Below are 26,845 nucleotides of genomic sequence, written 5' to 3'. Positions count from 1 at the left end.
GTAATTTATTGGGGAGATATTGTAAATTCGAACTGTTTTAGTTAATAAAGGAGCTAATTAATGAGAATCAGCCTCGCTTTTGCAGATGGTGGAGGGCCCCGAAGTGTTGCCGGGGGAGGGGCGCGCAGCGGTTTTGGGGCAAAACCCTCGCCTATCGATTATTTTATGCTAAATATGACATTTCAGGGCGCTTCGCGGTTCTCAAGCCAGCGCCGGGAGCCGTCGCTTTTTTTTTTTTTTTTTTTTTTTTTTTTAATAAAATGCTTTATGGGATTTTTTTATGATTTTTTATGATTGGGAGGGGGGTGAAGAAGGCCCCGGGGGGGGGGGGGGGGGGGAGAAAAGGCGTAAAAAGGCGGAACTTGCTGTTGTGTTTTGTCTCGGCTGCCAGGGGAGGGGAGGGCCCCCCCCCCCCCTCCCAGCGCAATTTGGGGCTCACGTGACCCCCCCGGACCAATGGGGCCGAGCCGTCGGTTTAACTATGTTTAATGTCAGATAGCAATAAAGTAGAAGCTTTCGGTCAGGCCCGCGGAAATGGGCGAGCACAACCTCCTTAATCCCGGCTTTGTGGGACCTCTGGTGAACATCCACACGGGAGACACTTTCTACTTCCCTAATTTCCGCGCCTCCGGAGGGCAGCTGCCCGGTTTGCCTTCCCTCTCCTACCCCCGACGGGATAACGTCTGCTCCCTGCCCTGGGCATCCTCGGAACCCTGCAACGGGTACCCTCAACCCTACCTGAGCAGCCCCGTCTCCATTAACCCTTCCTTCGGTAGAGCCTGCGACCTCGCCCGGGTGGAGGAAAGCAAATGTTATTACCGGGAAACCTGCTCCGAAACCGCCGGGCTGAAGAGGGAGGAGAGGGGCAGGGACAGTGCCTTGCTGCCCCTCGAATCCAGCCTCCCCAATGGCATGGGGGGCAATTTCAGCAAATATGACTATCCGACCAGCGAGGCGGTGCCCCACGACCCTCCGTCCTGCCAGTCCTTGGAGTCAGACTCCAGCTCTTCCTTGCTCAACGAAGGGAATAAAGGCACGGCCGGAGAAGCGGGGGGTTTGGTGTCCCCCCTGAACCAAGGCGGCACTTTAGGCACCGGTGGTAAGACCCGGGAAAGGGGGTGGGGGGTGGGGGGGTGTCTCGGGGCTGGATCCGGTCGTGTTGGGGGGGTGGGTGTGTGTGGGGGGTTTGCTTGGAAACTTGCCGGCTTGGGGTTCCTCCGTGGTGTAATTCATGGGCTCGGCGATGGGAAGCGGCGTGTCTATGTGTGCCGAGACCACTAGGGGTAGCACCGAAATCCCTAATGTTTTATTAGGTGGTGCTTCTTTTAAAAGAAAAGGCTATAAACATGTAAATATCCCATAAAAAAAAAGAGAGAGAGAAAGAGAGAGAGAGAGAGAGACGCAGAGAAGGGAAGTGGTTGCGCATCCCTGCCCGGCGCGGAGGGCTGGCGGAGCGTCCAGGAGCTTTTTGGGGACATCGCAGAGGTGTGTCTGCCCGAGGGAATGGGGGGAGAAGAGGGGGGGGGAGGATGCTTAAAAAAAAGAAAACAACCCGCAGCCTTCAGAGGTGGCATTGGGGTGGAGGTTTCTCGCTCTTAGCAGGGCCGGAGAGGCGGTGGAGCCCTGCCCGGGGGGGGTCCCAGGTTTGTCGCCCGTTCCCTGCCCGGCCTTTGCTCCGTGCCCCGGTTATAACGCGCCTACCTTTCCCTTCCTCTGCCTCCTGTGCCCGCCCCACGCAACACCCGTGGCCCTGGGAGGCAGCTGGGAGCATCCCTAAGCACCCACGGCCAGAACAGCGGGGGACCCTGGGGACAGGGGGGCCACCAGAGAGCTGCAGAAAGGGGTGCTGGGGGCGCCCCTTTTTTTAAAGAGGAGGGCTTTTTTTTATTATTATTATTATTATTTCTCCCCTTGCCAAGTGCTCAACTCTCGCTCCCCCTTTGCCAGGTGCTCCTTGGTACCCGATGCACACACGGTCCCGGAAAAAACGAAAACCCTATTCCAAGCTGCAGCTGGCAGAGCTGGAAGGGGAGTTTATGGTCAATGAATTCATTACTCGCCAAAGAAGGAGGGAGCTCTCAGACCGATTAAACCTGAGCGACCAGCAGGTGAAGATCTGGTTCCAGAACCGGCGCATGAAAAAGAAAAGACTCCTTCTGAGAGAGCAAGCCCTTTCTTTCTTTTAAAGTTTTAAAAGCGTCCGTGTCGGGTGTTAAAAAACAAACAAACAAACAAAAAACCAACAAAAAAAACCCCACATAGACTTTCTAGCGTTCACCCGAGGACTTTACCTGATCACTCTTAACCCCCCCACCCCTCCCTACCCAGAAATCAATGAATAAAGAAATAATATTATTAAATAACCAGTTTCCCTTAAAATATGAAACCCGACAGCGAGAAAAAAAAAAACAAAATATAATAACGATGCATCTTCTCCGCCGGGACCGCGGGGGGACAGACGGCTTCCAGAGATGCTCGGCGGGCTGAAGGGGAGGTTTTGAGCGCGACTTTAGCCGCTTTTCCTTTGCCAGCAGCACAGGTAGGGTCTCCGTGCAGCGCCGGGCACCGTCGGGGCCGTCGGGGGCCGCCGCTCCCGCTCCCCCCCCCCCCCCCCCCGCCCTCCACCCCCGCCCGGCTTCGGCTGGCGGCGAGACCGGGGTTGGGGGCGATGCGGGTGGATCCTGGACCCTCTCCCGGGCTGCCACGCAGGGTTTGGGGCTGGTTTGGTGTTTAGCGGGAAGGCGGGAGGGGAAAAAATAGCAAAAAGAAAGGAATAGGGGAAAAAAATTAGGGACGGGGATGGGGTACGTCGTCTTAAAGGACCGGCCCCGCATCCTTATGGAAGATGCTTTTTTTTTCGGTGCACGGTGTGACCCAAGATGTGTTTTTCTCAGTCTAAATTGAGGCTTTGCGGCTGATCGGTATCTCTAGGCTGAACCAGGATCTCTAGGAAGAGGCGAGAGACAAAGGCTGTGTATATATCCGGTGTATATGGTATATATCTATATAATATATGAGGTATGTGTATCACACTATGTCCCTATAGATACGAGGCGGTGGTGTTGTCCTCAACGCCAGAATGTCACAAGGAGAAGGAAAACGCGCGCGCACACCCCCCTAGAAAACCCTCCCAGGAAAAAAAAAAATCTGAATTTCCTTCTATGTAAACTGAGCCTTTCGGAGATTTTTTTTTTTTTCTCTCTCTCTGAATTCACAGAGTTTCTCTGCACTACCCCAAAATTATACCCTTCCTCTTAAAAAAAAAGAAAAAAAAGAAAAAAAAGAAAAAAAAAAGAGATGTTTCTTTGCAACAGCTCTGCTGACGGAGTATGTGTGCTGTTTTGCTGCGTTTATTGATGACAAGGTAGGAAAACAGGTAGAAAAAAATCCTTTTTTTGTACCCTCCGGTGACAACAGCCTGTTGGAGTCTGAGCGAGGCGCATCTCTCCTCCCTGGGGTAACGCGGGTGATGCGCTTTGTCGCCTGGGTGCGATTTTCTCAATTAAAAAGGGGAGATGGTGGGGTTTTTAAGAGGAAAGAGATCTCCTTCACCCCGTTTCTCCCTTCCCCAGCTGCCCATCAGGGTAAAAACCTGCAGGTTTCTAGCGGGGGCGACGCTTTCTTTACCTCCCTAAAAAGTCCTGCCGGCTGCAAACGGAGACAGCCCCGTCTTCAAGAAGAGGTTTCGGTCTTTGTGGAGGGGGGGGGGGGGTCCCCCCCCTAAAACCCTGCCTGGCTTTTTCCCTTTCAGGGCAGTAGAGAGGGGCCTGGTAGGATGCGACACGTTTTCTTTGTACGTGCGCCCGGATTTTCTGGAGAAAACCCACCAATTTTTGTGATTCCTTGTCGGGTCCGTGTTCGAGGCACTTTTAGGTCGGGGGGAAGCGAGGCGAGGGTCGGGGCGGGGGGGGGGGGGTGTTAGGACGGGGGGAGCAGCAGGTTTAGGGCCCCGGGGAGCTTTGCCTGCATGGGAAATCGTAATTCAGGAGAAAAAGGAAAAAAAAAATAGGCATTTTTAATTCAGGCTGAAGGGGAAGAGGGGGGCGGCGGTGCTGCAGCCCGGTGCTTTGCCACGCCGCGCTTTGCTCCATTCGTTTTATATCGGAGGGGGGATTAATTTTATGGCAAAGCAGCGTTTTCTGGGAAGTCTGGATGCTCACCACGTGCTCCCGCTTCCCCGCGTTCATGGTCATGACCAGCAGCGCCGAGGAATGCTTTTATTTACGAGCTGCAAAGGATGGAGCCGACTCCTTAAAAAAAAAAAAAAAAAAAAAAAAAAAAATCCCTGCCTGGGCTGAAATGAGCCTTTTCCTTCAGCTTTATTTCTGCGGGAGCATCCAGCAGACCCTCCTCCCTTCATCCCCATCCCTTCCCCGGCTGCTTCCCCTTCTTCCCCCCCCCCTTTTTTTTTTTTTTTTTAAATTCCCAACCCGTGAAATGTCACAGCTTTATTTCCTTCCACTTGTTTTTGCAAAGAAAGACCCCCCATCTCCTCCTTCAATGCTGGCTTCTGGGCGAGGGTCCCCTTTTGCCCCCTCCTCCCACACAAAAGAGCCGCCGCGGAGGGTATCGCCTGTCGCGATGCTGTGCAATAAAGCCTAGGATGTGTTAAAACACACATATATAGAGATATATCTCCAGGTGCTCCGGCTCAACCATGTGCAATTAAAAGAGGAAGGCGATGTGGAGGAACGCAATGTCTTGGGGAGTTTTGGGGGGCGGTTGTGGGGGGAGATTTGGGGGGGGGGGGGGGGGAGTTGTAGCTTTGGGTGCTTTCAGAGCACCTCGTGTCGCTGTGTCGCAGGGCCGAGCTGCCTCTGCGGAGGGTGACTTCGGGCTGTGCAGTGTCGTGGGGACCAGGGGGGTGGTAATTCCACGGGGAAAAAAAGGACCAAATCCACGCGGGTTTTGCTGAGCTGAGCTCCCAGTCGCGCCCCCCCCCCCCCCCCCCCGGCTCTCCCCCCCCCCCCCCCCGCAATGAGGCAGCGGTGGGGACGGAGGCTGGATTTGGAGGAAGGTAGAAATGAGGGTGAGTTACGGTGAGATGTCAGAAATGTTGTGTTGGATTTCAATCCCGCCATCCCCAAAAAACAAATCGATCCGTTTCGTTATTCTTCACCCACCGAGGGGCACTTGGATCCCCCGAAAAAAAAAACCCAACCCACCACCAACCCACCGTCCTCCCCAACACAAAGGCCAAGACACCAGCAGCAACCCCCCGAGAAAATACCGAAGAAAAATGAAAATATATGCAATATTCTCTTCCAGATTGCTTTAAAAAGGCGGGTCGGTGAGATTTCTGTTTGTTCTGTGTTTGTTCTCCGTGTACGTGGTATCGTTTTTTCTGCTTGTATCCCCTAGTCGAGGTTATCGCGGTTGTTAATATGCATCCTTCGCAGTATAGTCCATATGTAATGTTTCTTACCTCAAGCTATTCTATGTAGGGGCTATGCAAATGTCTGTTATAGCACGTTCTGGCTTTATATAGTCATGTAAAAAGTCGCTTCACAATAATAATAATAATAATAATAATAATAATAATAAAAAAAATGTATTATTATGTGATTTCTTGATAATAAATAAAATTGACCAAACATCTACTCGGTGATTTACTGTTTACTATTTAAAATTAGTATTAACTTGCAAGGTTAATAAAAGAATAACAGCAACAACAACAACAACAACAAAAAGCCAGCCTCGCCTTCTGTGGCTTGCAGATCATCTTTTGGTAAAAAAAAAATATATATAAAATAATTAAATGAATGTGTAAAACGCGCTGTAAAAGGAGAGAAATATCGCTTGCTGCATCGCTCTAAATATAATTAGAAAAATCCTGGGGAAACAAGAAGCCTCAGTTAATCTCCAAATCGCTGCTTTAATGAGTTATACTCGTGCGCGGAGCATTAATTGGAAGCAAAACTCAACCGAGAGGCTATTTTTTGGGGGGGGAAAGAAGCTCGAATACGGGCTAATTGGGATTCTTTTGTCTCTGGTGGAGGGTACAGGGGGACTACACCTCTCCTGGAAGCAGCGCCCTGCCCAAGGGGCTCCCACGGTCCCTATGTACATATGGGAATGCCGGGTGTGGATGGGCTTCCTTATAGATGCAGGAGCCAGAGGAACGCCAGAGAAATCCTGGCTCTGACTTTAAGATGGGAACGAGACGTGGAAGCGCGGCTCTTAAATTGGGAATATATTAGGCTGGGTTTAGATGCGGGCACGTTGATGCTCATTGTTATGGTTATGGTTATGAGGACCAGCGTTATTGCGTTTCTTCGGCGTAAATTCGCAGCAAATTCATTTAACAAGAGGAAAAAATAACCCCGTCAGGCCAATTTAAATAAATTAGATTATGATTTCCTCGATCTCTCTCCAAGCGGATATTTATAGATAATGGATTTTCTGCTTTTTCCTTTCGGGGTGAGATGCCGTAGGCTTCGCAGAGGCCGGGGGGGGGGGGGGGGGGGGAAGCGTGTAGAAGATCGGTAAGGGGATTTTTATTAAAGAAATGCCGAAGAAAACCACGGTGGGGGCTGTGGTCCTTCCCCCAGTCCCGGCCGCATCCAGCCCCAAGCCCCGGAGCCCCCAGCTCAGCCCACCGTCCAGCCTGGGCACACTGGGAGCCGCTGCCCCGAGCCTCAGCCTGATGGAGCCAATTCTGCGAAAAACACACAATTAAGATAAATCCATACATTTCTCCCCGCTTCCTCAGGCGGGATTCCCCAACGCAGGGTGGGTGCACTTGGGGGCTTCCAAAATTACACCAGGATTGATCCAGTCCTGAGCAGTTTCATTTATTTTATTTTTTTTTTTTCCCAGGAGACGCTTGATTTGGACAGGAGAGGAGGAAGGAGGAAAGCAAATATTTCTGTAGGAACGGGCCCCACTTCTGCTCCTTCCAGCAGCAAACCCCGACCACCCCTCCGGAGGGATTTAAGTTTGGGGATATGAAGAAGCGGTAGTTGGGGAAATCCGCAGGGCTTGGGGTTTCTGCAGGGTGAAAACTCACGTTTTTCCTGTCGTAGTTCCTTTTTCTTTTTTTTTTTTTTTAACTTTGTCTTTCATTTTGTTTGACAGGGGCGCACACGCTTTCCCTCTGTTTCTCCTGCTCCAGGAGAATATATGTGTACGTATCTTGTGCAAGCAAACTCAAGGTTTGACTTTTATACACTTTTATTTCCTTCCTCCTCTGTCCCTGCGCCAATCTGGCAGGAAAATGGGCAAGAGGAGGAATTATGCCTAACGGGTCTGAGTGCTACAGGGTGACATAAATTGTATATATTGTAAGTCGGTTCACCTTGAACAGGAATAGTTGGATTTCAAAGACATTCAAACACTCACGAAAATAGATAAAACTTATTTATTGCCAGCGAGCGGATAGAACAAATTGTTGCTTCGCCATAAAATCCGTATTATTTCTGGGCCGGTTTCTTTTATTCAGCAGCGTATTTCATTGCTCCGGCCTTAAAATGAATTCGTTAGCGAGGGGAGAAAACCCTCATCTCTTTAATTGGGAGGAATATTTCTACCCTTAATGACAGAGACCGAGGTGCTATTTCACAGCTACCGCAAAAATCGTAGAAAATATTAATGCGCGAGGATCAATTTTGGGGATTTATTCCCGCTTCGGTACTTTCAGCGTATACTTAATATGGGAAATATAATGTGCGGAGCTGGAATACAAAAAGGGTATTTTTTTTTCCTGAGCCAGGAGATAGGTCCTTGACACCTTTGTGCTGTAGAAATCTCTGATTTCTTTGAACTCCCTCCGCAAGACCCGACCCGACTTAGCGCTGGGCTCATTTCAAAGCCATTAAGAGCCGCTTTAAGCGGAGTTTAATCGGGCAGTCCGCGAGCAGCACCGAAAAGTCAAGGCAGGCAGCCAAAATCCTCTTCTCCCGCTCCTCATTTTCTCACCGCCCCCTTCTTCTGAGCCACATCGGGGTTTTTTTTACACCCAAATCCGGGCGGCCCCGGCGGTGGTTGAGCAGAAGGAAAAATAGGAAGAATTAAAAGTGCAGGAGGAAATAAACCCGGCCACGCTGCTGACACCCAGGTTGGTGCTTTTGCCTGGAGGGGAGGGACCTGGAAACTCTTTATTTTTTCTCCTAGAGGCCCCCCAAAATAAAGAGTAAAGGCGTAGCCTATATAGCACTCCGTGCTATAGGCTGTGGGTGCATATAGGTGTCCCCGGGTGTGCGTGGGCTTTGTGCGGGCTCCAGCCCTTCAGACCTGGCCAAAAAGGAGCTGCACAAAGAGAGAGGTGAAAGGAGCGTGGGTGCCGGGGGCGGCTGGGGGGGAGTGGGGGGGGGTGGTCGGAGGGTGGGGGGCACCTTGGACTGCTGGGCCTTGCCGTGGGGCCGCGGTGCTGGTGGGGTCAGACACGGGCGACGTGGGCATCACACGCAGGGGGCGAGGACGATTCGGGCTTCAGTCCAAGCATCTGAGAGATGCCCGCGTCCACGCGTGGAAATATTTCGCGTTCCCGCCTCAACCCACCCCTCTAAGTCCCCCAAACCGGACAAAAGCGCCGCGGTTTAGAGGGCTGCAGCTTAAAGCGTTACGGCCGTTAACAATAAATATAATAATTCCCATTAAAGCGAGGAGAATGGACCGGTTTTCCTTCTCCCGGTCTGCGTGTGGCTCAGGCTCCGTCCTTTGGCTAATTCCGTGATATATTAACTGTTTGCTTTCCTCCCCCGTGCTGTTATAGGGGCTGTTTTCAGGCCCATGCCCCCCCCCCCCCCCCCTTATCATTAATATGCCAGCGCGCTGTTGCCGAAGAATGCCTTGGTTTGGTTCCGAGTGGGGGTTCATAAATATAAAATAAACACAAAGTGGGAATAATTAGCGGCATTTATCAGCATATGGCCACCCACCCCACTTTGAAACCTTCCAGACCCCGCGAGAGGAAAATGAAGTACGTTGCAAGTAATTAGTTTTAAGCAAATCATTTCAAATGGAAACTTATAGGTAAAGCCTAATGAAGTGCAGAGGGGGGGAAAAAAAAAGCCTCTTTTTTATTGCTTGGTAGGTAGCAAGTAGACACAGCAATATTTTACTGTTGAGAGAATAAATTAATTAATATATCTGTAGCTAGCAACTACAATGGCTCCATGGATGACTGCATTTAAAGGAGATATATGTATCCAGTCTCATTGGTGTTGTTAACAAGAGTGATAATAAAGATGAAAAGGATAAGAAAGATAAAAAGATCAGCCGGCTCGTACTCCTTACTGCGGCTAAATTGCGCGGATTTTCTAATGGCTGCGTCTTGTTGACTCTCCACAAACTCCTTTTTTTTTTTTTAGAGTCAGACTTCATTAAGTGACTTTATTTTCATGCTGCTCAAATAGGAAATAAAGATAGGCGCCCCTCGCCCCCCAATAAATCTCGTATTAACTATCCTTCTCTGCAGCTTCAAGGGAGGGGGGGTGTCTCCCTTCTCCCTATTTCAGATTAAAAAAAAAAAAAAAAAGGCTATTTTTGAAAAGAAAGTATTTTGCCTGCTTTTGTCAGTGCGGAAAATCCAATATTTTTTCCCCTATGCTTTCCTGGTACCAGAAAAATGCAGAAATCTTATACCTCCCCCGGTCAGAATAAATCACGTTTAGCCCGTGTTTTGGTCTAGCTGGAATACGAGCTCCTGTGCCTCAAATCCGCGTTAAAAATCTACCTGTAATTTTTTAAGAGAGTTTGTGCTTTAATTTTAGGCTTGGGTTAGCCGAACACTGCCACAGAGAACACATAAACCGTCGGGATATCTCATTATAAAAACGTTTGCCAAAATTCATTTATTTCAAAGGGAAAGCGTATTAATATTCATCTTTGCAGCCAGCGCACTCCTGCGCCTCCCAAACCTACACGTCGGGTGGAGAAGTGTCGATAATTACAGAGAGTGTGGAAATTCATTTTATTTTTATGATTAACCAGTAAACTATTATGAGGTGAGACGAGACGCTGCTAAAGGAGAAAGCATTTAAGAAATTAGGTATGGAAAAGTACAGTGTGAGACCCAAGGTAGCGATGAGGAATGTCGGGCAGGCTTCGGGTCCAGTAAAATGAAGGGCAAAAAAAAGGAAAAGCAAAAAAAATAACGGGCCGTACATACCTCGAATCAAAATATCTTAAGGTAGAAATAATGTAAAAAATGATATTTTCATAGGCGGTGTGGGCCAGGGCTTTTTTTCTTCGCTGAAAAATAAATCCCGGGGGGGGTGGGATGGGGTTGCGGGGATCTGCGAGAGTAAATGCGGGGGGTGTGGGGGATGTGGGTGGATGTGGGCACCCCGCGGAGTGGAAATACGCGTGCAGAGCTCCGGTGCGTAACCGTGGAGCAAGGTATGAGTACAGCACAGCTCACCCTCCGCACCCGCGGGCACCCCGCTGCCAGGGGGGCACCCCAAGCAATATCGAGATGACTTTTTTAGCTCGGCCGTGCTCGGTTTTGGGGGGCTGCCGGGGCCGCAGGGCTTTTCCTTTGGATTTTCCCCCCGCCGTGGCTCTTTACACCTCATTCCCCCCAAAAAAAAACCCCATCCCTCATTTCCAACTTCCAGCCAGAACCCGAACACTGACTTTATGGGTATTTAAACCAACCATCTTCATCCGTAATTGTGGATGAAGAGTATTTATTGCTCCGGTGGATAACTAGATATATAATTATCTCTTTATAGAGAGACTGTGAAATAAAGCATCTGTCTCCCCCCCCCCCCCTCAGACACACACAAAGGCGGGTGAACACCGACAAAGTTACACATCTGCACAGGCACTTCTTTTCTGGGCTTTTTTTCACCCAAAATGTATTCATCAAAGTCCGAGGAACCTCTCCTCACACTTTAAAAAAATCCTCCTAACCCAAGGAAACGGCTCTGCCGCGGATTATTTTTTTCTTTCTTTCTTTTTCCTTTCCTGAAAGGGGCTAAAGAAAAATACCTATTTGCAAAGAGGAGCCGCGCTGGCTGCCGCGGTTCCGCGTTGTCCCTTTTTATAGGGGAAAAGGGATTTTGGGGTGGATTTCGGCGGGGGGGAGGAGGAAAGGTGGTCGGGGAAAAAATGTGCTGCGGGATTTTTCGGTGCCTCTTTAGAGGACGGGAGGGGGGGGGGGGTCGTGGGGAAGGGGATGCGGTAGGGTGAAATTCTCGGGGTGAGGACAGAGGGAGACGAAAGGCTCTGCTCGACTATAATCGAGATTTTATTTTTTTTGTTTGTTTAGGCAGCGGATAAAACTTGCCTTCACCACCCTCCCCCCCCCTCCAAGATTGCAAATAAATTTGGGAAATTTGGGGCGGGGGGGGTCCGGGCCAGGAGCTGCCCCGCACTCACCCTCACACCCCCCATCCCCTATTTTTATTTTATTTTATTTTATTTTATTTTATTTTATTTTATTTTATTTTATTTTATGTTATTCTTTCCCTCGACTCCCGCGGCTGCGGAGGGCTGCCCGCGCTGCCCTGCCCGCGCTGCCCGCTCTGCCTGCGGGAGGAGCCGCCTGGGCTGCCCGTCTGGGTGGGCGGGGGCCGCCCTCGCAAAGTGAAGGTCAAGTTAAGCCTCCCGCCTCCCTTCCGCGGCCCGTCCGCGCCGCTCCGCCGCGGCCCCGCGGGCAATGCCATTGCCGGCGACCTGCCCGCTCAATACCGCTACCCTTATTTTTATTAAACCCCCTTTCCCCCCCCCCCCCCCCTCCAGCCGGTGAGGGGCAGAGAGATGAGCCAAGTGCTGAAATAGCAAAAGGGGGGGGGGGGTCGGTTTTATGGAGACTTTTTCTCTTAATCCTGATTTTTTTCATCCTTTCTCCCCCCGCCAAGCTGGACTGCAGACTTCAAACAAGGTCTTTCCCCCCCTTCTCCTTTTTCTTCTTCGTTTTTTTTTTTCCCCCTCCCCTTTTCCCAGCAAGATGCAAACCCGTCTGCCGTGGAGGAAATTAAACATCATAAAGAAAAGCCCAATTAAGGTTTAATGTCTGAACGTTACCATTTCCTCCAGAAAACAATGAAGTTCGCTCGGTAAGGAGAGAGGCAGAAAGAAAGGAAAAAGGGGGTGGAGGGAGGGAGAGGGGCAGAATTTTTTTGTCTCGGAGAGGGGGAATATTGGGCATGGAGGGGTAATCATTAAATAAAAAAGGGGGGGGGGATTAGCTGGGTGTAGGAGGTATTTGGGGTTGAGCCAAGCTCGTCTGCTGTCGGTGCTCGGAGATGGGGATAAACTGAATAAAATAATGCGGATTTTAATGCGTGGGCAAAGCTGGTTTCTGCTCATATTTGACTCCTGGAAAAGGCCTGAGCAGGGGCTGGTCCGGGGCGGAGCGGGGGGGGGGGGGGGGGGGGAGGCGTTAATAATAAATAAATAAGCAATAACCCCGGGAAAGGGGTGAAAAGGGGGGGGGGGGGTGTTTCAAAATCCCTGAGTCTCTTTACCCCTTGCCTTGCAATAAGTGGTGCTGTCCTTCCCCGTCTCCCTTTCTCCTCACTCCACCCGGAGCTGATTTCACCCTGAGCCTTTGCATTCCAGAAAAAAAAAGCCCAAAACAACCAAATGGGGGGTGGGAAGGGGGGCTAAAAAAAAAAAAATCGAGGGGGGAGAAGCCAACCCCACGCACCCGGGACGGCAAAAATCACCCAAACCCGCCGCGCTTGGGCCGTGGGAAAACGGCAGAGAGAGGAAAAAGCTTGGCCGGGAGGGGACTTTCGCCAGGTCCAGGTTTGCGTCTTTGCACCCCACTTTCCCCCCACCCCCAACCCCAAAATCCCCCGGCCCCTCTCCCACCTCCCCTGCGAGCGGCGGGGGCTGCCTCTGCCGAGCCGAGCCCCGAGTGGGGCCGACAGCCGCCAAACCGCGGATATTCCCCGTTTGGGGGATTTTTGCTCTTTCTTTCTCTTCTAACAGGCAGATCTCTGGTGGGGGGCGATGGGGTGGACGTGTCCCCCCCCTCCCCCCTCCCCGGTCACGGAGAGGGCTCCGTAGATGTGACAATGACCGTCTGAAAAGCCCCGTAACCCTGCGAGGGGACCGAGCATCGCCTGATGCTGCAGCCCGGCTTCCCCGGACGGCCCAGCTCCCCGCAGCCCCCCAAAACACCGAGAGGAGGAAAAAAGGCTCCACTTTTCTTTATTTTTCCCTTCCGCGAGAAGAAATAGCATTAAATGTTCCCCCTGGTTTTCGGCCTCTGCCTCGGAGTCTACTCAAAGGGCAAAAGAAATAGTGTGTTGAATGCCCGGCCCTGGGAAGGGTGGAAGGAGATTAGCGCAATGGAGAAGCCAATTTTGCGTATACCAGCCTTCATTTCATCTGAAGAGATAATTATATATCTACCTAGGTAAATCTCTGCTGTACGGAATAGAAATCCATAGGAACAGTCAATCGGAATGAGTGTAATACAGCAGCGAACAAAGATCTATGCGCGTTTATGGTGTAAGAGCAAATAACTTAATATTTCTGCACAGAGTTGCCCGTGCTGTAGACTCACAATTTTCTAATAAATATGGACAGAGAGAGAGAGGGGAAAAAAGATAAAGAAGAGGAGAGAGAGAGAAAAAAAAAGAAAGAGAGAAAGAAAGAAAGAGAAGAAGAGAAGAGAAGAGAAGAGAAGAGAAGAGAAGAGAAGAGAAGAGAAGAGAAGAGAAGAGAAGAGAAGAGAAGAGAAGAGAAGAGAAGAGAAAATAAAATAAAATAAAAGAAAAGAAAAGAAAAGAAAAGAAAAGAAAAGAAAAGAAAAGAAGAGAAAAGAAAAGAAAAGAAAAGAAAAGAAAAGAAAAGAAGAGAAAATAAAAGAAAAGAAAAGAAAAGAAGAGAAAAGAAGAGAAAAGAAGAGAAAAGAAAAGAAAAGAAAAGAAAAGAGAAAAGAGAAAAGAGAAAAGAAAAGAAAAGATAAAAGAAAAGAAAAGATAAAATAAAAGAAAAAGAAAATATTCGGGAGGGACCAGAAGGAGGGCTTACATAAGAGTCCGATCATTGGACCGATTTTTAATTCATAATTTATCTGCTCTCAATACACGAGGTATTTTAAAGCCGGTACCTTATTAAAGGAGAACGCCAGCTGCATTAATTTTTATATAGATCTATATGCATTTCAACTGAATGTGGCACCAACAAAATGCTCGACCCTCATCCCCGATGAAGAAGAAGAGGCGAATATCACTTTTTTATTCTGCGGGGGAGCTTGAGGAGCCGCGCTGCTCGCGGAGGGCATAGAGCAACTTCTTGGCAAGAGATTTTTTTTTTTTTGCGCCCCGGTCCCTCTGCTTCTCCGGCCGAAAATAAGCGATGGGCGCGCTTTACGCGCGCAGGGGCGCAGTTCACAGGCGAAGGGCCGTGAGCGCACGGGGAAAGGCAGGTACCTACATCAGCTCCGTAGGTAGATGGAGGGGGGGGTGGGCACAGGCGTTTTCCACCTTCCCCTCCTCCGCCGGCACCGTTTCTCTTCTACAAGCCGGACATAGGTTTGGAAAACGTCACCCCCGTGAAGCAGCTGAAGGATTTTCTTGCGTTTTATTCTGATTAACGCGGGGATGGAAGAGAGAGCCCAGCGCCGCCGCGCCCTCGGTTGCCAATTGCTGAAGTTTATCCCCGTCAACTGTTGAGATTCGCCTTTGATCGACGGTTATCTGAGGGAAAGGCATCCAGGTGCTAGCTGCTGTGGAAAAAGAATACTTAAAAAATAAATAAAAAAGAAGGGGGGGGGGGGGATGCGGGAGGCAAAGTATTAAAGCGCAATACTTGGAAACGTTTTCCTGAGTATTTAAGGATTAAATACCACGCATGCAGGCGTGTGTGCGGTTTTAATAAGGCTGGGGAGGATTAGCCGCCCACCTTCTATTCTGAACTTTGCATTTCGGGGCTATTCGGCGAAGAAATGGGTCACCCGACAGAAAACACCTTTTCCCTGCCACAATTTCCGACTTTTTACACGGTTTTGCACATTTTAGTGGCGCTGCTAAAGTTATCAAGAGGGAATGCCTGGCGAATAAAGGACATTTTTTTTTTTTTAAAAGGTTTGGGTGTGTTTTATCTGTCTTCCTTTGTGTTTAAATCAGTATTTTTAGAGGTTGGGGGGGTGGGGGAGAGGGAGGCTGTGGAATAGAAATAGGTGTTGCTTAACGAGCTCCTCTGGGTTTCCTGTCTCCTCTAGGCTGAATTTCGCAGCGGCTCTAGGAGCGCCTTTAGCACGCTGGGAAGTTTTGCTCGAATTCCCCAAACCTCGCCTTTTCACACGCTTCAGCAGCTCCCCGCAACCGAGCTGCGCGGAGGAAAAGAAAGTAAATAAAGAGAGGGAAGCACAGAGGCATCGAAGTTCCCCCGGCCTCAGCTCTCCCTGCGGAGAAGGTGGGGAAGGACCCGTGGCCGATGAGAAAAGAAAAATAAGTGGGAAGGCCGACTGGCAAAGTGTTAGTTATATTGGTTATTATTAAGCCCAACTCCTCTTAGCGCCTCTTCGCCATCACTTCTATTTGAATCCGACACCCGCCGCACATTTTTATCCCAGACAGTCCCAGCCTTGCCTGCGGTTGGGAAGCATAGTTCAATCTGCTTTTATCTTGATTAAGTCCACATGATTTTGAACTTGCAGCTCAGGTCTAGAGAGATCTAAGTCATTTTTTTCCCCTTTGAATTGTTCACAGCTTATATAGTTTTCTTTCGCAGCCTGGCGTCCATCCAATTAAATTTATCTTTGCCATTTGGGGACAATAATATTTTCCGAGCGCTTCCCACTTGTAGCTATTGTCTCTCCCTTCAGACTTCCTATACACATACGCGGTGTCTAGTAATCTGTTTACTGGCCTGGCTTTCCTCTCTTTCTCTCTTTTTTTTTTTTTTCCCCCTGTGAAGTCCATCTGAGGAAGCAATTGCCGCACCGTGGTGGAAGGGAGGGAAAAATCACTTTGAGAACATCTGATAGGCCAAAGTCATTAGACATCAGGAGTTGGAGCCTATTTAGCAAAAGCAAAGCGCATCTCTGCAGCTGCTGGGAGATGCAGCTGCTAAAGAAGTGCTTTTTGCACCCACTCGCAATGCATTTGCAGCCCCGAGCGAGCCCAGGTTAGCGATGCAGGTTGGAAAAACTCCTTTATTTTTTCCCCAAAAGCAGGGGGCAGAGCAAACTCTGATCGACTGTCTGAAATAGGGAAAGATTCAGGGACTAAATAATGCACCAGGTATCTTGAGAGCACAGTAAGCAGCAATGGGTAACGGGGTAAGCCAGGTTGGTATAAATATCTGTTCTCTTCTATTTTTGTTTATTTTCTTCTCTTTTTCTTTTTTCCCTTCCCCTTTTTCTTCCCCCAGTCAATAGGTTCCTTACTGTACGGGCTCGGACAAAGGCTTCTCTATGGCAATACTTACAAAAAAGTTTTTGACCCAAGTTGGGAGGTGGCTAACGAACTTACATCGCGTTCAGATAACTCCAGCTTTCGGGGGGAAGGAAAGAAAATAATCTCTTCTCTCCTCCATGGGAGAAGGGGAAAAAAAAAAGAGGAATGATTTATTGAGAAGAGTTCAAGTACAGGATTAACCTAAATCAAAATATAACTTCAGATGTTTACACAGATCAGCTAAAGCCAACTTTCACAACTCCAAGTTTTTGATTTTGGTACAATTGCTACAATGTTTTTTGGTCACGAAATGCCTCTGACATCCCCTTAAAATTCATGTTAGTAACGCAAAACACATCTTGCAAGCCTTGAGCCTATTTGCCTGCTGAAAACGCTGTTAAATGTGTTAAGTGTTTGCATTATATCAGGCAAATGAGTGCGGACTCCGGAGCAAGGGCGGGTGGGGGCGGTTTGGGGGGGTGTGTGTGGAATTTTTCCCCCCCTTGCGCTTTGCTTTTTCTGCTGGACGGAGAGAAGTCTCCGGCTGAGATGCCAGGATAAAGCCGGGTAGTTATATATATAATTGCAAAGGAGGCACAAGGAGCGACGGGCTCGGGGCTGCCGCCTCTTTTCCCTGCCCTCTGGCTGAGAAATAACTGCATAAAGGGGGGGAAAAATCTTCTAGACGGGGCAGTTTCATCTTATACACACAGTCATATCAAAATGAACAAAATCAGACCTTTCCTCCCCCCTCCTCAAGTTCCCCTAGGTATTTTTTTTTTGCCTTTAAGGAGCACAAATACAGCTTTTCTTTAATTTCCCCCTCCACGCTCTAACCTTTCCCACTCGCTAGGAAATGAAGCAGGTTTAAAAACCGAAGGGGTCGAAATGCTCTGGATGCTTTAAGGCTACGCCTTAAAGTTATTTGCCTTTTTTTTTTTTTTTTTTTTTAAGGGCAGCCAAAAGGAATGCGAGCCGCCAGCCCTCATTCCGTTTTATGGTGGTCACTTTGGTGGTCAAATTCAAGTGCTGTGATTCCACAGCTGCCTCTTCTCCGCTTCCTCGCAGGAAGCAGGCAAATCCTATCCTTTAAACCGGGTTTAAAAACCAAAACGCCACCAGGGCTTGGTTTAGATGTATTTACCTACGAAGAGCAATAAATTATTCACGCACCTAGAGGAGAGACGGCGAGTTTTATGCCACAGGGATTTTTGTTGTTTGCTGTTGTGTTAGGGGTTGGTTTTTTTTTTTTTTTTGAGGGCTGTATGTGCTTTGTTTGGGGTTTAAAAAGCTGCTCGGATGTTGTTGTTTTTCAACAACACGCTCTAATTCCTCCCCTGGATGCAAAGCTTCACGCCTGCAGCCTTCCTATGGGATCTAGGTTGGAACAAATATAACAAACAAATTTCTATTTTAGAGCCTTTCCCCTTTCAGTCGGAGGGAGAAGATCCTCCACGCAGGTTGCAAACAGGAGGGAATTGGGGGGAAAAAATAATTACACTCGTAAACAATAGCTTAACGTTATTAGTTTGTAGTTAGTATTAATATTGGTCCATAAAAAGCCAAGTTAAAAGATCGCTGACACTTTAATTAAAAGTTTTGCCCAAAACGACGTCCAAGTCATAAAATAGGGCAGATTACAAACCTGAAGAAATCCATCTCTGCAGCCAGAGTCCTTGCCCCTAGATATATATATAGGGAGAGATAGATATATGTATATATTCATCAGCCAAGCGGTGCAATGGAGAGGAAAACACAGCTCATTTTGGAATTACAGACATATTTATATGTGTGTATATCTCTATCCCCACACACACGCATTCAGAGAGACTCACACGCCCCGATCCCTTATAAAAAGGGTTTTATGAGAACGGCTCTTTCAATGGAAAATCCAAAGCTAGAGAAGGGAGGTGGGGGGGGGGGGGGAACCCAGAAATTAATGAGAACAAATGATCAGGAGTGCGTTGTTGCATTAGGGGGGTGAAGAAGGCTCAAAGTGAGGAAGAGCACACAACCTTAGCATGTGAAGCCGCCATGTTTCCCTTCAAGATTTCCTAATAAATAGATAAAAATCCGGGCAGACCGCCTAATAAGCACTACAGTTTGGAAAGCCCTATTGAAATACCCACTATTTTTTGCTCGGGCATCTTGAAATCCTTCGCTCTCCGCTCGGCTGCAAGGTACGGACCTGCGAGACTGTTTTCTTCCATGAAAATCAACTTTTTCCCCCCCCTTTTTTTCCCCCGCATCGCTGCAGAATTGCAGGATAATTCTATTTTTAGCAGAGGCTGCAACCTCTGCCCGGTTGCTCGAGGTGCGTTTTCCTCCCCATTTCTCTACACCTCGCCCGGGAATTAAGCAAACACACACACACACACCCCCCTCCGCGACCCCGGCTCAAATGCAAACAGCAGGTTGGGTGCTAGGAAATTAAATAAAATGAAATAGAGAAAAGCGAAGTGAAAAAGGAGCCGCCCAGGGATGTCCAGCTCCAAAGGGGACATCCCCGAGCTGGGCTGGGACCCTCTGATGCTCCTTCTTGGTAAATTGGTTATTTTCGGGTGGGTTTATGCATTATTTTTTTCGGGGAGCAAAGCGAAGACGCGGCAGCCTTCGCGGCTTTTTCTGCTCCTGAGGCTCAGGGCTCTCAGGCTGAGATTTGCCTTTTTGCCTTCTTGTTGCTTGAATTTACTGCGACTCGATTTGACAAGATCCTCTCCATAAAAGCCTCTGGCTCTCGCCTGGTGCCTCAGTTTTGTTCGGGGTACTCAGCCCACCACCCAAGGGATCCCACGATGGGGTTTAATTCGGGTTTACGTGTGGACAGCTCAGTATTTTCATTTATTCTTCCTTTTACTGGGCGTTTTAAAAGGGATAATTGGGGGGGGGGGGGGGGGAATGCCATCCTGTAAAGAAAAAAAAGTGGCATCCTGTAAAGAAAAGGATAAAAAAGGGGGGGATGCGCTGCAATATTTTCACACGTGGATGAAAGCAGCCGCCTCTGCTCGGCAGAGGAATATTTTCCGCCTCGGGCAGATGATTTCTGATCCAGGTGAAAACCCGATCCGCGCCCAATTGTTGCAGGCAATTTTGCTCCTTCAAGGCTATTTAAAGGCGGTGGGGTAACCCCTCGGAGCCTGGTGCCGCGGAAGTTACGCGTCCTTCAGGTGCACCTTTCCCGAGGGTTTGCAGAAGAGGTTTGGTTTGGTTGGGTTTTTTTTTTCCCCCCCAGATAATTTTTTTTCCCGCCTTATAATTCTTCGTAAAACTCGCAAAAATATCCGGCAACACTTCGGTATCCCGGTTTTTTCGTATGAAAATGCAGAAGGACGGGGAAAGAGGAGGCTCCCGGGCCACGGGAGAGAAGACAAATGACTTTAATAAGAATATCTTTTTTAATTCAGCTGGAAGACTAAATGACGAGAGTCTTGCTGAAAGTACATTCATTGATTGACAATAAACAATTGCATTAAATATTCAATACGCCACTCTTACGTAATAAATATTTAACCAAACACTAAAGGAGGTTTTCGAATATTTATTAGGCATTGACTTAATTCATTTGTTCTATTCCTTGATATATCACTAATTCGATATCAAAAGTCATTAAGCCAGGCCTGCTTTAACTTTAAAGTTGGAAACTTTACAGATCCCCCGCACACTGTCACTGCTTAAATGGTATATTGTCCATAAAGCACGCCAACTTGGTTGATGTATAGTTGATGTGCACACAGAGATCAACGTAATTAGCGTATGTTAGGAGCTTGTTAATTAGCACCAACCCCCTCACTCCCAGATAGAGCCATAGATAGAGATTTACTTATAATTTCGCAGCCCAGCTGTAGGAAGAGCGGGGCGTTCCCGCCTGCAGCGAGGGTTGGAGAAATGTTGGAAAACTTACTTCTGCACCTCCGGCTATTTCACCGAGCTACCTAAAGTCTACTCAGGAACACCTCTAAGGATAGAAATAGCGGTAACAATAAATTAGAATAATCAGCGCAATTAAAATATTGGGAAAAAAAGGTGGAAAAACACCGTTCGAGCTCCCTAAGACCCTCCCTCCCCCCCCCCCCCAGCCCAAATCGCCCCCACCCCGTCTCCAAACCCCGCTGAAAAGCAGCAAGCAGAATCCAAATAGGAAGGAGAGGAGGGGGGGGGGGGGGGGGGGGGGAGAAAGAAAGGGAAAAAAAAAAAGAGGGGGGGGGGGAAACCCCAGCAACTTCACAAGCCGCCCCTTGTACTTGTTCTGCTGTGAATGCTGACGAGGGGTGTGCCTTCGGGAAAATGAATACAAATCTGCAATTGATTTTCATAATGTTTCTGCGGTGTTTGCAAACCAATCGTTTGAACCTCTGAGATCTTACCTAAGTGAACCACTCCTACGCATCTAAGTGCTCCAAACTGATATATGACAATATCTACTTTGGATCACGTGTCCTCCGGAGCGACTAAGACGGATAGCGCGTCATCTCGCCTTCCCAAATTTTTTCCCCTCCGCACATCGGATCCAAAACATCTAGCTATAGGAGCAAGAAAAGGAGAAAGATGTTTAACTCGGTGAACCTGGGCAACTTCTGCTCCCAGTCGCGTAAGGAGAGGAGCGCTGAGTTTGGAGAAAGGGCAGGTTGCGCTTCTAACCTCTACCTCCCCAGCTGTACCTATTACGTCCCTGAATTTTCAACTGTGTCATCTTTCTTGCCACAGGCCCCCTCTCGCCAAATCTCCTACCCTTACTCCACCAACCTCTCGCAAGTGCAGCCCGTGCGAGAGGTCTCCTATGGTCTAGACCCCTCGAGTAAATGGCACCACCGAAGCAATTACGCCTCGTGTTATTCCGCAGAAGATCTGATGCATAGAGAGTGCATCCCGCCTTCCACCATGACCGAAATGCTAATGAAAAACGAGAGCGTGTACAGCCACCACCACCCCAGCTCCAACCACCCGGCATCGACGGGATTCTACACCAGCATGAACAAAAACACTGTCTTGCCCCAAGGTTTCGACCGCTTCTTCGAAAACGCCTATTGCGGGGCGGAAAATCCGACCGAGACCTGCCTGCAGAAGGGTGAGGGCAAAGTGGAGGCAGAGTCCCAACCCCACGCACTGTCATCCCGCGGAGAGCAAGGTATAGACCCGGAAGATGAGGAGGAAAACACAAACCCAGGGTCTTCAGCCTCGTCCTCTTCTGTCACCAAGGAAGGAAGCAAAAGCAGCAATTCGAGTAGGTAGAGCAGTAAATGGAAAGGTTAAGGGACTAGCCCGTGTGTTTTGTCGGTCAAATTTTATGTGGAGTTTTATAAGCATTCAAAGGATTTTATTATAACCTACAAAGCTCTTTCTTCCAACGAGAAGAATTTTTACGATGGGAAAAGCTCTTTGAAAAAAATGGAGATGTTAGGCGCAGACACAGTATCTTAGAGTCTGTGAAATTTTAAAAGCACACCATCGTGACAAATATTAACTTTGATCATGAAGTTACATGAGCATTTTAAAAGGATTTGGTCCCGGGTTGCTGAGGGTAAAAGGCAATTGGGCAGAACACTACTTTAGCTGCCTGTGCTTTCTTTTAGGCATTAAGATGCATGCAAAATGTTTGGGGCTGCCTTTTTTTTTTTTTTCTCCTCTCTTTTTAATTAAAACTGTATGTTGAGTCTTTTCTCTTCGTGGGGGTGCAGTGCTAAGGGGGAAATCTGCCGAATTTGCAGGCAAAGCTGAGCATTTTCTTCGACTTTTCTGTTTAAAGTGGCATTTCTCCTCCTCCAAGCCTAGTGGAGCGTCTAGCTTTTGTCAGGAAGGGCTTTTACTTACGTGGTTGTTCGCTTGGGTCTTCTGGGGTCGGGTGGGTTTTTTTTTTTGCATGCACTCACATTTTCTGGGCAGTCTTAGAGGAGCGTTTTTAAAGGCTGAATCCAGGCAACTTTGCAAGTTAGCGTTCAGCGAGGGGCTCTTTTGGGAAGAGGGGAGGGTTGTTTTGTTTTCCTATTTGCTTTCGTGATGCAAGTCCCCTTTTGCAGCTCAGATGCTAAGTTCCCTTTTACTTTGATTCCTTTTTGCGTGTGTGGCGAGGACTGGAGTTAATAAAAAACTTATGCGGAACATAATATCTAGTTCCTCTAATTCCAACCTTGCTCATGCTGTTTCTATACAGATAACAGATTTGCAGCTGAGCGTGGGGTTTGGGTGGGTTGGTTTTTTTTTCCCCCAGCCTCTCTAAACCCCGCTCCAGCAGCCCTGCTGCCTCCGGTCCCAGGCTTTATTGAAAAAAAAAAAACCCTATCTGCACCGAAAATGTCTGCGTGTGCCTGCGTTAAGCTCCGTGCAGTGGGAAAATAATTACACCACGGTCCTTAAGACCCTGTGTAACCTCACCTCTGCTACCCCCCAACAATAGGCGAGCTGCTGGAAGATATCTCCCCCTGCGTTAATAACCGGAGTTATTAAGCTGCTCCTATCTATGTGGTCAGCCGTGAAGATGAGTCTGTGTCTTGCATTTCCTTAGGATATTTACCCTGCCTTCTGGTTCTTTTAAGGTGCTCCCAGAACGAGGAAGAAGAGGTGCCCCTATTCGAAATTCCAGATCAGAGAGCTAGAGAGAGAATTTTTCTTCAATGTCTATATAAACAAAGAAAAAAGGCTCCAGTTGTCTAGGATGTTAAATCTTACTGACCGACAGGTTAAAATTTGGTTTCAGAACAGAAGAATGAAAGAAAAAAAATTAAGCAGAGACCGCCTGCAGTATTTCTCTGGAAATCCCTTGTTGTGAACATCTTTTGAAATCCCCTCTGCTGGCGAAGTGTATGTGTATTGAGGAGGAACAGTTGCGAGCATGGGTTTGCCCTTTGAGTCGACAAAGCAACCTCAAAGTTTAAGCCTTTTCGTTACTTATATTTGTATGTCTGGGACAGTGCTGAGTAACAAAAGGAGTGAGATTTTCTTTCAGTTCCCGCTTCAAGGACTTGGATTCCATGAACATTTTATTTAACTTTTTTTTTCTTTTTTTTTTTTTTTTCTTTTTTGCCTGAACAGGTTGGGATTCCCTTTTTTATTATTATTATTATTATTATTATTTTTATTTTTATTATTATTTTTATTGTTATTATTATTTAGGCACCCTGTCCAGTTGAATAAATCGCAGTGCTGTGTGTTACTACCCCGGTGATTTCAGTATGCAGCTGTGTTATCACAAGAGCGGCCAAAGTCTCCCTGTAGGATCAAATCACTTCATCTGGGGTGAGTGTGTGTGTGTGTGTGTGTGTGTGTGTGAATGCACACACAGACATGTGTGTCCATCTATGTGTGTGTGTGTGTGTGCACATCCACAACCGCCACGCTCATCTCTGCTCTCCACGCGGAAGGAAGGTCATTATTTCCACCTCCTCCATCCACCCTTTCTGTCTCAAAATATATATATGCGTATATATATGGGAGCGTGTGCCTATATATCCATATATATATTCTCTGCAGTATCATTTCTACGTTTGGAGTCGGGAGGGGGGGAAATCCGGGCGAAAATACATTTGCAATAACTGTCTCTGAAATGGTTTGTAAATAAATTTCGTAGTGGTTGTTTTTTTGGTTTTTGGTTTTTGTTTGTTTTTTTTTTTTTTTCTCCTGGAAATGGGAGACGAAGAACAAGAGGGGAAAAAAAAAATCCTGAAAAAAATAATAATTAAAAAAAAATAAATCTTTGTGTATGTAAAGTCAGTCCCCGGGATACTCTGTGAAATTCTGTGGCAAATAAAGACGTTGCAAGCTGTTCTACATTATGATTTTATTTGACCATTTTATTAGAATTTCCCCTCTTAAAAGCCTCTTTGCGGTCATTGTGGTGTGGGTTTCTTCTATCGGGGTTTAAATACCTGAATGCATATCAGAAATATCATCATCCATATTCATGGGACTTACTGCAATCTGCTCTAATAGGACCGGGATTAATATGAACCCTCCACCTTGGAATACACGTTTGGTGTGGAGTTCATTGTATTCATCAGCGAACTGAAATTTATAGGATTTTTCTTGGCCCAGTAATCCTACTCTGAATTTGGCTCCAGATGTCTTTCGCTGTTTTCCGGTTGTAGTTAATCTTTTTGCATTTTCATGAGGACAGTGTATTAGCCTGCTTTTTTTTTTTTTAAAAAAAAAAAGGAAAATACAAAAGCGAATGAAACTCTGATCACACCGAGGAACGAGCTGCATTTCCGTAAGTCAAGGATACCTCGTACCTACAAAGCACAAATGCAAAGTCAAGTCCTTAAATTCCTGCTTAAGGAAAACAAGTTCAACTCCCAGGCACAGGGCATAAAAGTGATTTCTTCCCCCCCCCCACCCCCGCCCCCCCCGTTTGCACAATGACTTTTTTTCTCGCAGTTGTCCGAAAGCAACACACCGTTTTCGAGGACAAAGAAATCCCGAGGATGCCGTTGGTGACGTGGTGCATGTATTTGGTGTAAATACAACAATTCGGAAGGGGTTTGGGGTTGGCTTTTTTTTTTTTTTTGGGGGGGGGGGGGGGTACGTTTGAGGTTTCCGATCTGGATGCTCTCCTGCTTTCTGATGTGGAGCGATGGGATTGTGCATATGGGCGAGGGCGGGGTGGGGTGGGGGGGCAAGGAAGGGGGGGGGGAATAAAACCCCCAGCAGCCAAGAAACAGCAGATTATTTTCCCATCCATTGAGCGTGTTCTTGTAAAATTCTCATACTCGCTTTTAAATACAACCCTGTTGAATGAAAACCCCTTTGATGGTGTCTTCTGATTTTATTTGACAACGGCGGGGGGGTGGGGGGGGAAAAGGATAAACCCGCAAAAACGCTCTTCGTTTGCACCCGTCCAAACACCCCCCCGCACCCCCCCGCACCCCCCCCGCGCCATTAAATGCGAACCAACTCCAAGCTTTCGTGATAGACCCGTCCTAGTTACGCCGCGATATGATCTTGAAAGGATGTTCAGAGGCATGTTTCTCATTAAAAGAGTGGGAAAGGGAAGAAAAAGGGGCTCGGTGGATGGCAAAACGCTTCTTTATTTCCTCCCATTTCTTTTTGCAGAGCCTGCGAGCTGAGAGGACGCTTGTCCCCGGCCTAAAATCTCGCCTAAGCTTTACGTTGAATAAACTAGGCGTAAAGGAAGGTTTTTTTTTGGGGGGGGGGTTGGTTTGTTTTTGTTTTTTTTTTTTTGCGGGCTGCAAAGTAAAATAGACAAAATAGGAGCCATCTTCCCGGCAGATGTAGCTGCGCGCCGGGACCGGCCCGAGGAGGGGGCTGACCCTCCCCCGGCGCGCACCAAAAAAAAAAAAAGCAAAAAAAAAAAGGGCAAAAAAAAAAAAGGCAAAAAAAAAAAAGGCAAAAAAAAAAAGGGCAAAAAAAAAAAAAAGCACCTTTCTTTAATGAGTGTTTGCCAAACCTTCCCAAGGTTAGGAAAACTAAAGAGAGGTGCAATAAGGTGAATATCGGGAGGTCAGAAGCGGCAGTTAATGCTCCGTAACAGCAGCGGCTGTCCGGACAAAAGCGGCTAGTCTAGACATTGTAATAAAGACTGCGGCACTAAACAGCTTAATTTTTCTTAATTACCCCGTCTGGCTAAAGGAAAAGACTTCCGCAGTAAATAGTAAACAAATAAGGGAGTCTTGCCCAGGGAATTTATTTTTTTTTCCCTCTTCTCTCTCCCCCTCCCTCCCTTCCCTCCCCCCCCCCCCCCCCCCCTTTTCCAAGGCTCCAGTTCAACTGCAGCACAATGAAACTGTAGGCCTAGTTCAAAGTTTTCGCGAGCTAAAATGGAATGCCAGTTGTAAAATCCAAGTTTATAGACCATGTGGGAGTTTACAGCAGCATTAAGCATCAGTGCCATGTAGGAAAAGGGCTGTTAATGTTCTGGGGAGGGCGGGGGGGGGGGGGGGGGAGAAGGGGCTGGCGGAGGGGGGGGGGGGGGGGTCACTGAAGATGCTTTGGGTACCACGACGGGGGAGCGTACAAGCAGAACAGGGTTGAGACATACGTATCTCGCCGGCCTAGTCGTGCGGGCACCTATATGGAGGGTGACATAGGCGGCGGGGCGAGGGGAGGGTCCGGCGCCGGGTTTTTGGGGCCGGCTCCCATTTAACAGCAGAAAGCCAAAAATTGCCACGGCGAGGGGTTTTCCGAGGCGGGTCGGGGGATGCGGGGGGTGGGAGTGAGACCCACAGGAAGAAAAATGTGAAGATATGATGTCTTTGAACTTCAATAAAGTCAAGTCCATCACCTTTAACCCTTTTGTAATAAAGCGGCATCAGAGAGGGTCGCGGCTCCCCGGCCGCCCCGCCTCCAGGGAGCCGGGGGGGTGGGTCGGGGTGGGGGGACACCCACATCCCCCCCCCCCCCCAAAAAAAAACCCAACCCCAAACTCTAATTTTGAACCCCGCGTGGCGTTTATGACGCTTAATATTTAACTCAGCCGCCCAGCACTTAATGCATTTCGAAGCAGGTTTAACACGCGCGGCACACACTCTTTATTATTGTTATAAACCTTTTGATATCTTAACGCATGAAAAGTTTTTATAACTTTGTTT

At 48.0% G+C, this 26,845-nt stretch overlaps 2 protein-coding genes across 2 annotated transcripts; both read left to right on the top strand.

Annotated features, from left to right (window-relative positions):
* The first annotated feature begins 530 nt into the window (after positions 1–530).
* On the top strand, positions 531–2,324 carry LOC143171406 (homeobox protein Hox-C12-like). Its single transcript, XM_076360348.1, has 2 exons — positions 531–1,099; positions 1,948–2,324. The coding sequence occupies exons 1-2, from the start codon at positions 535–537 to the stop codon at positions 2,184–2,186; spliced, it is 804 nt and encodes a 267-aa protein (XP_076216463.1). The 5' UTR covers positions 531–534; the 3' UTR covers positions 2,187–2,324.
* Positions 2,325–20,852: 18,528 nt separating this feature from the next.
* On the top strand, positions 20,853–23,070 carry LOC143171399 (homeobox protein Hox-C11a-like). The gene is made up of 2 exons (XM_076360340.1): positions 20,853–21,528; positions 22,838–23,070. The coding sequence occupies exons 1-2, from the start codon at positions 20,853–20,855 to the stop codon at positions 23,068–23,070; spliced, it is 909 nt and encodes a 302-aa protein (XP_076216455.1).
* Positions 23,071–26,845: the final 3,775 nt, after the last annotated feature.

This window comes from Aptenodytes patagonicus, chromosome 27 (assembly GCF_965638725.1).
Source record: "Aptenodytes patagonicus chromosome 27, bAptPat1.pri.cur, whole genome shotgun sequence".
NCBI classification, from domain to species: Eukaryota; Metazoa; Chordata; class Aves; order Sphenisciformes; family Spheniscidae; genus Aptenodytes; species Aptenodytes patagonicus.
Note: the sequence above shows the minus strand (reverse complement) of the source record. Positions and strands in the feature narration are given on the sequence as shown.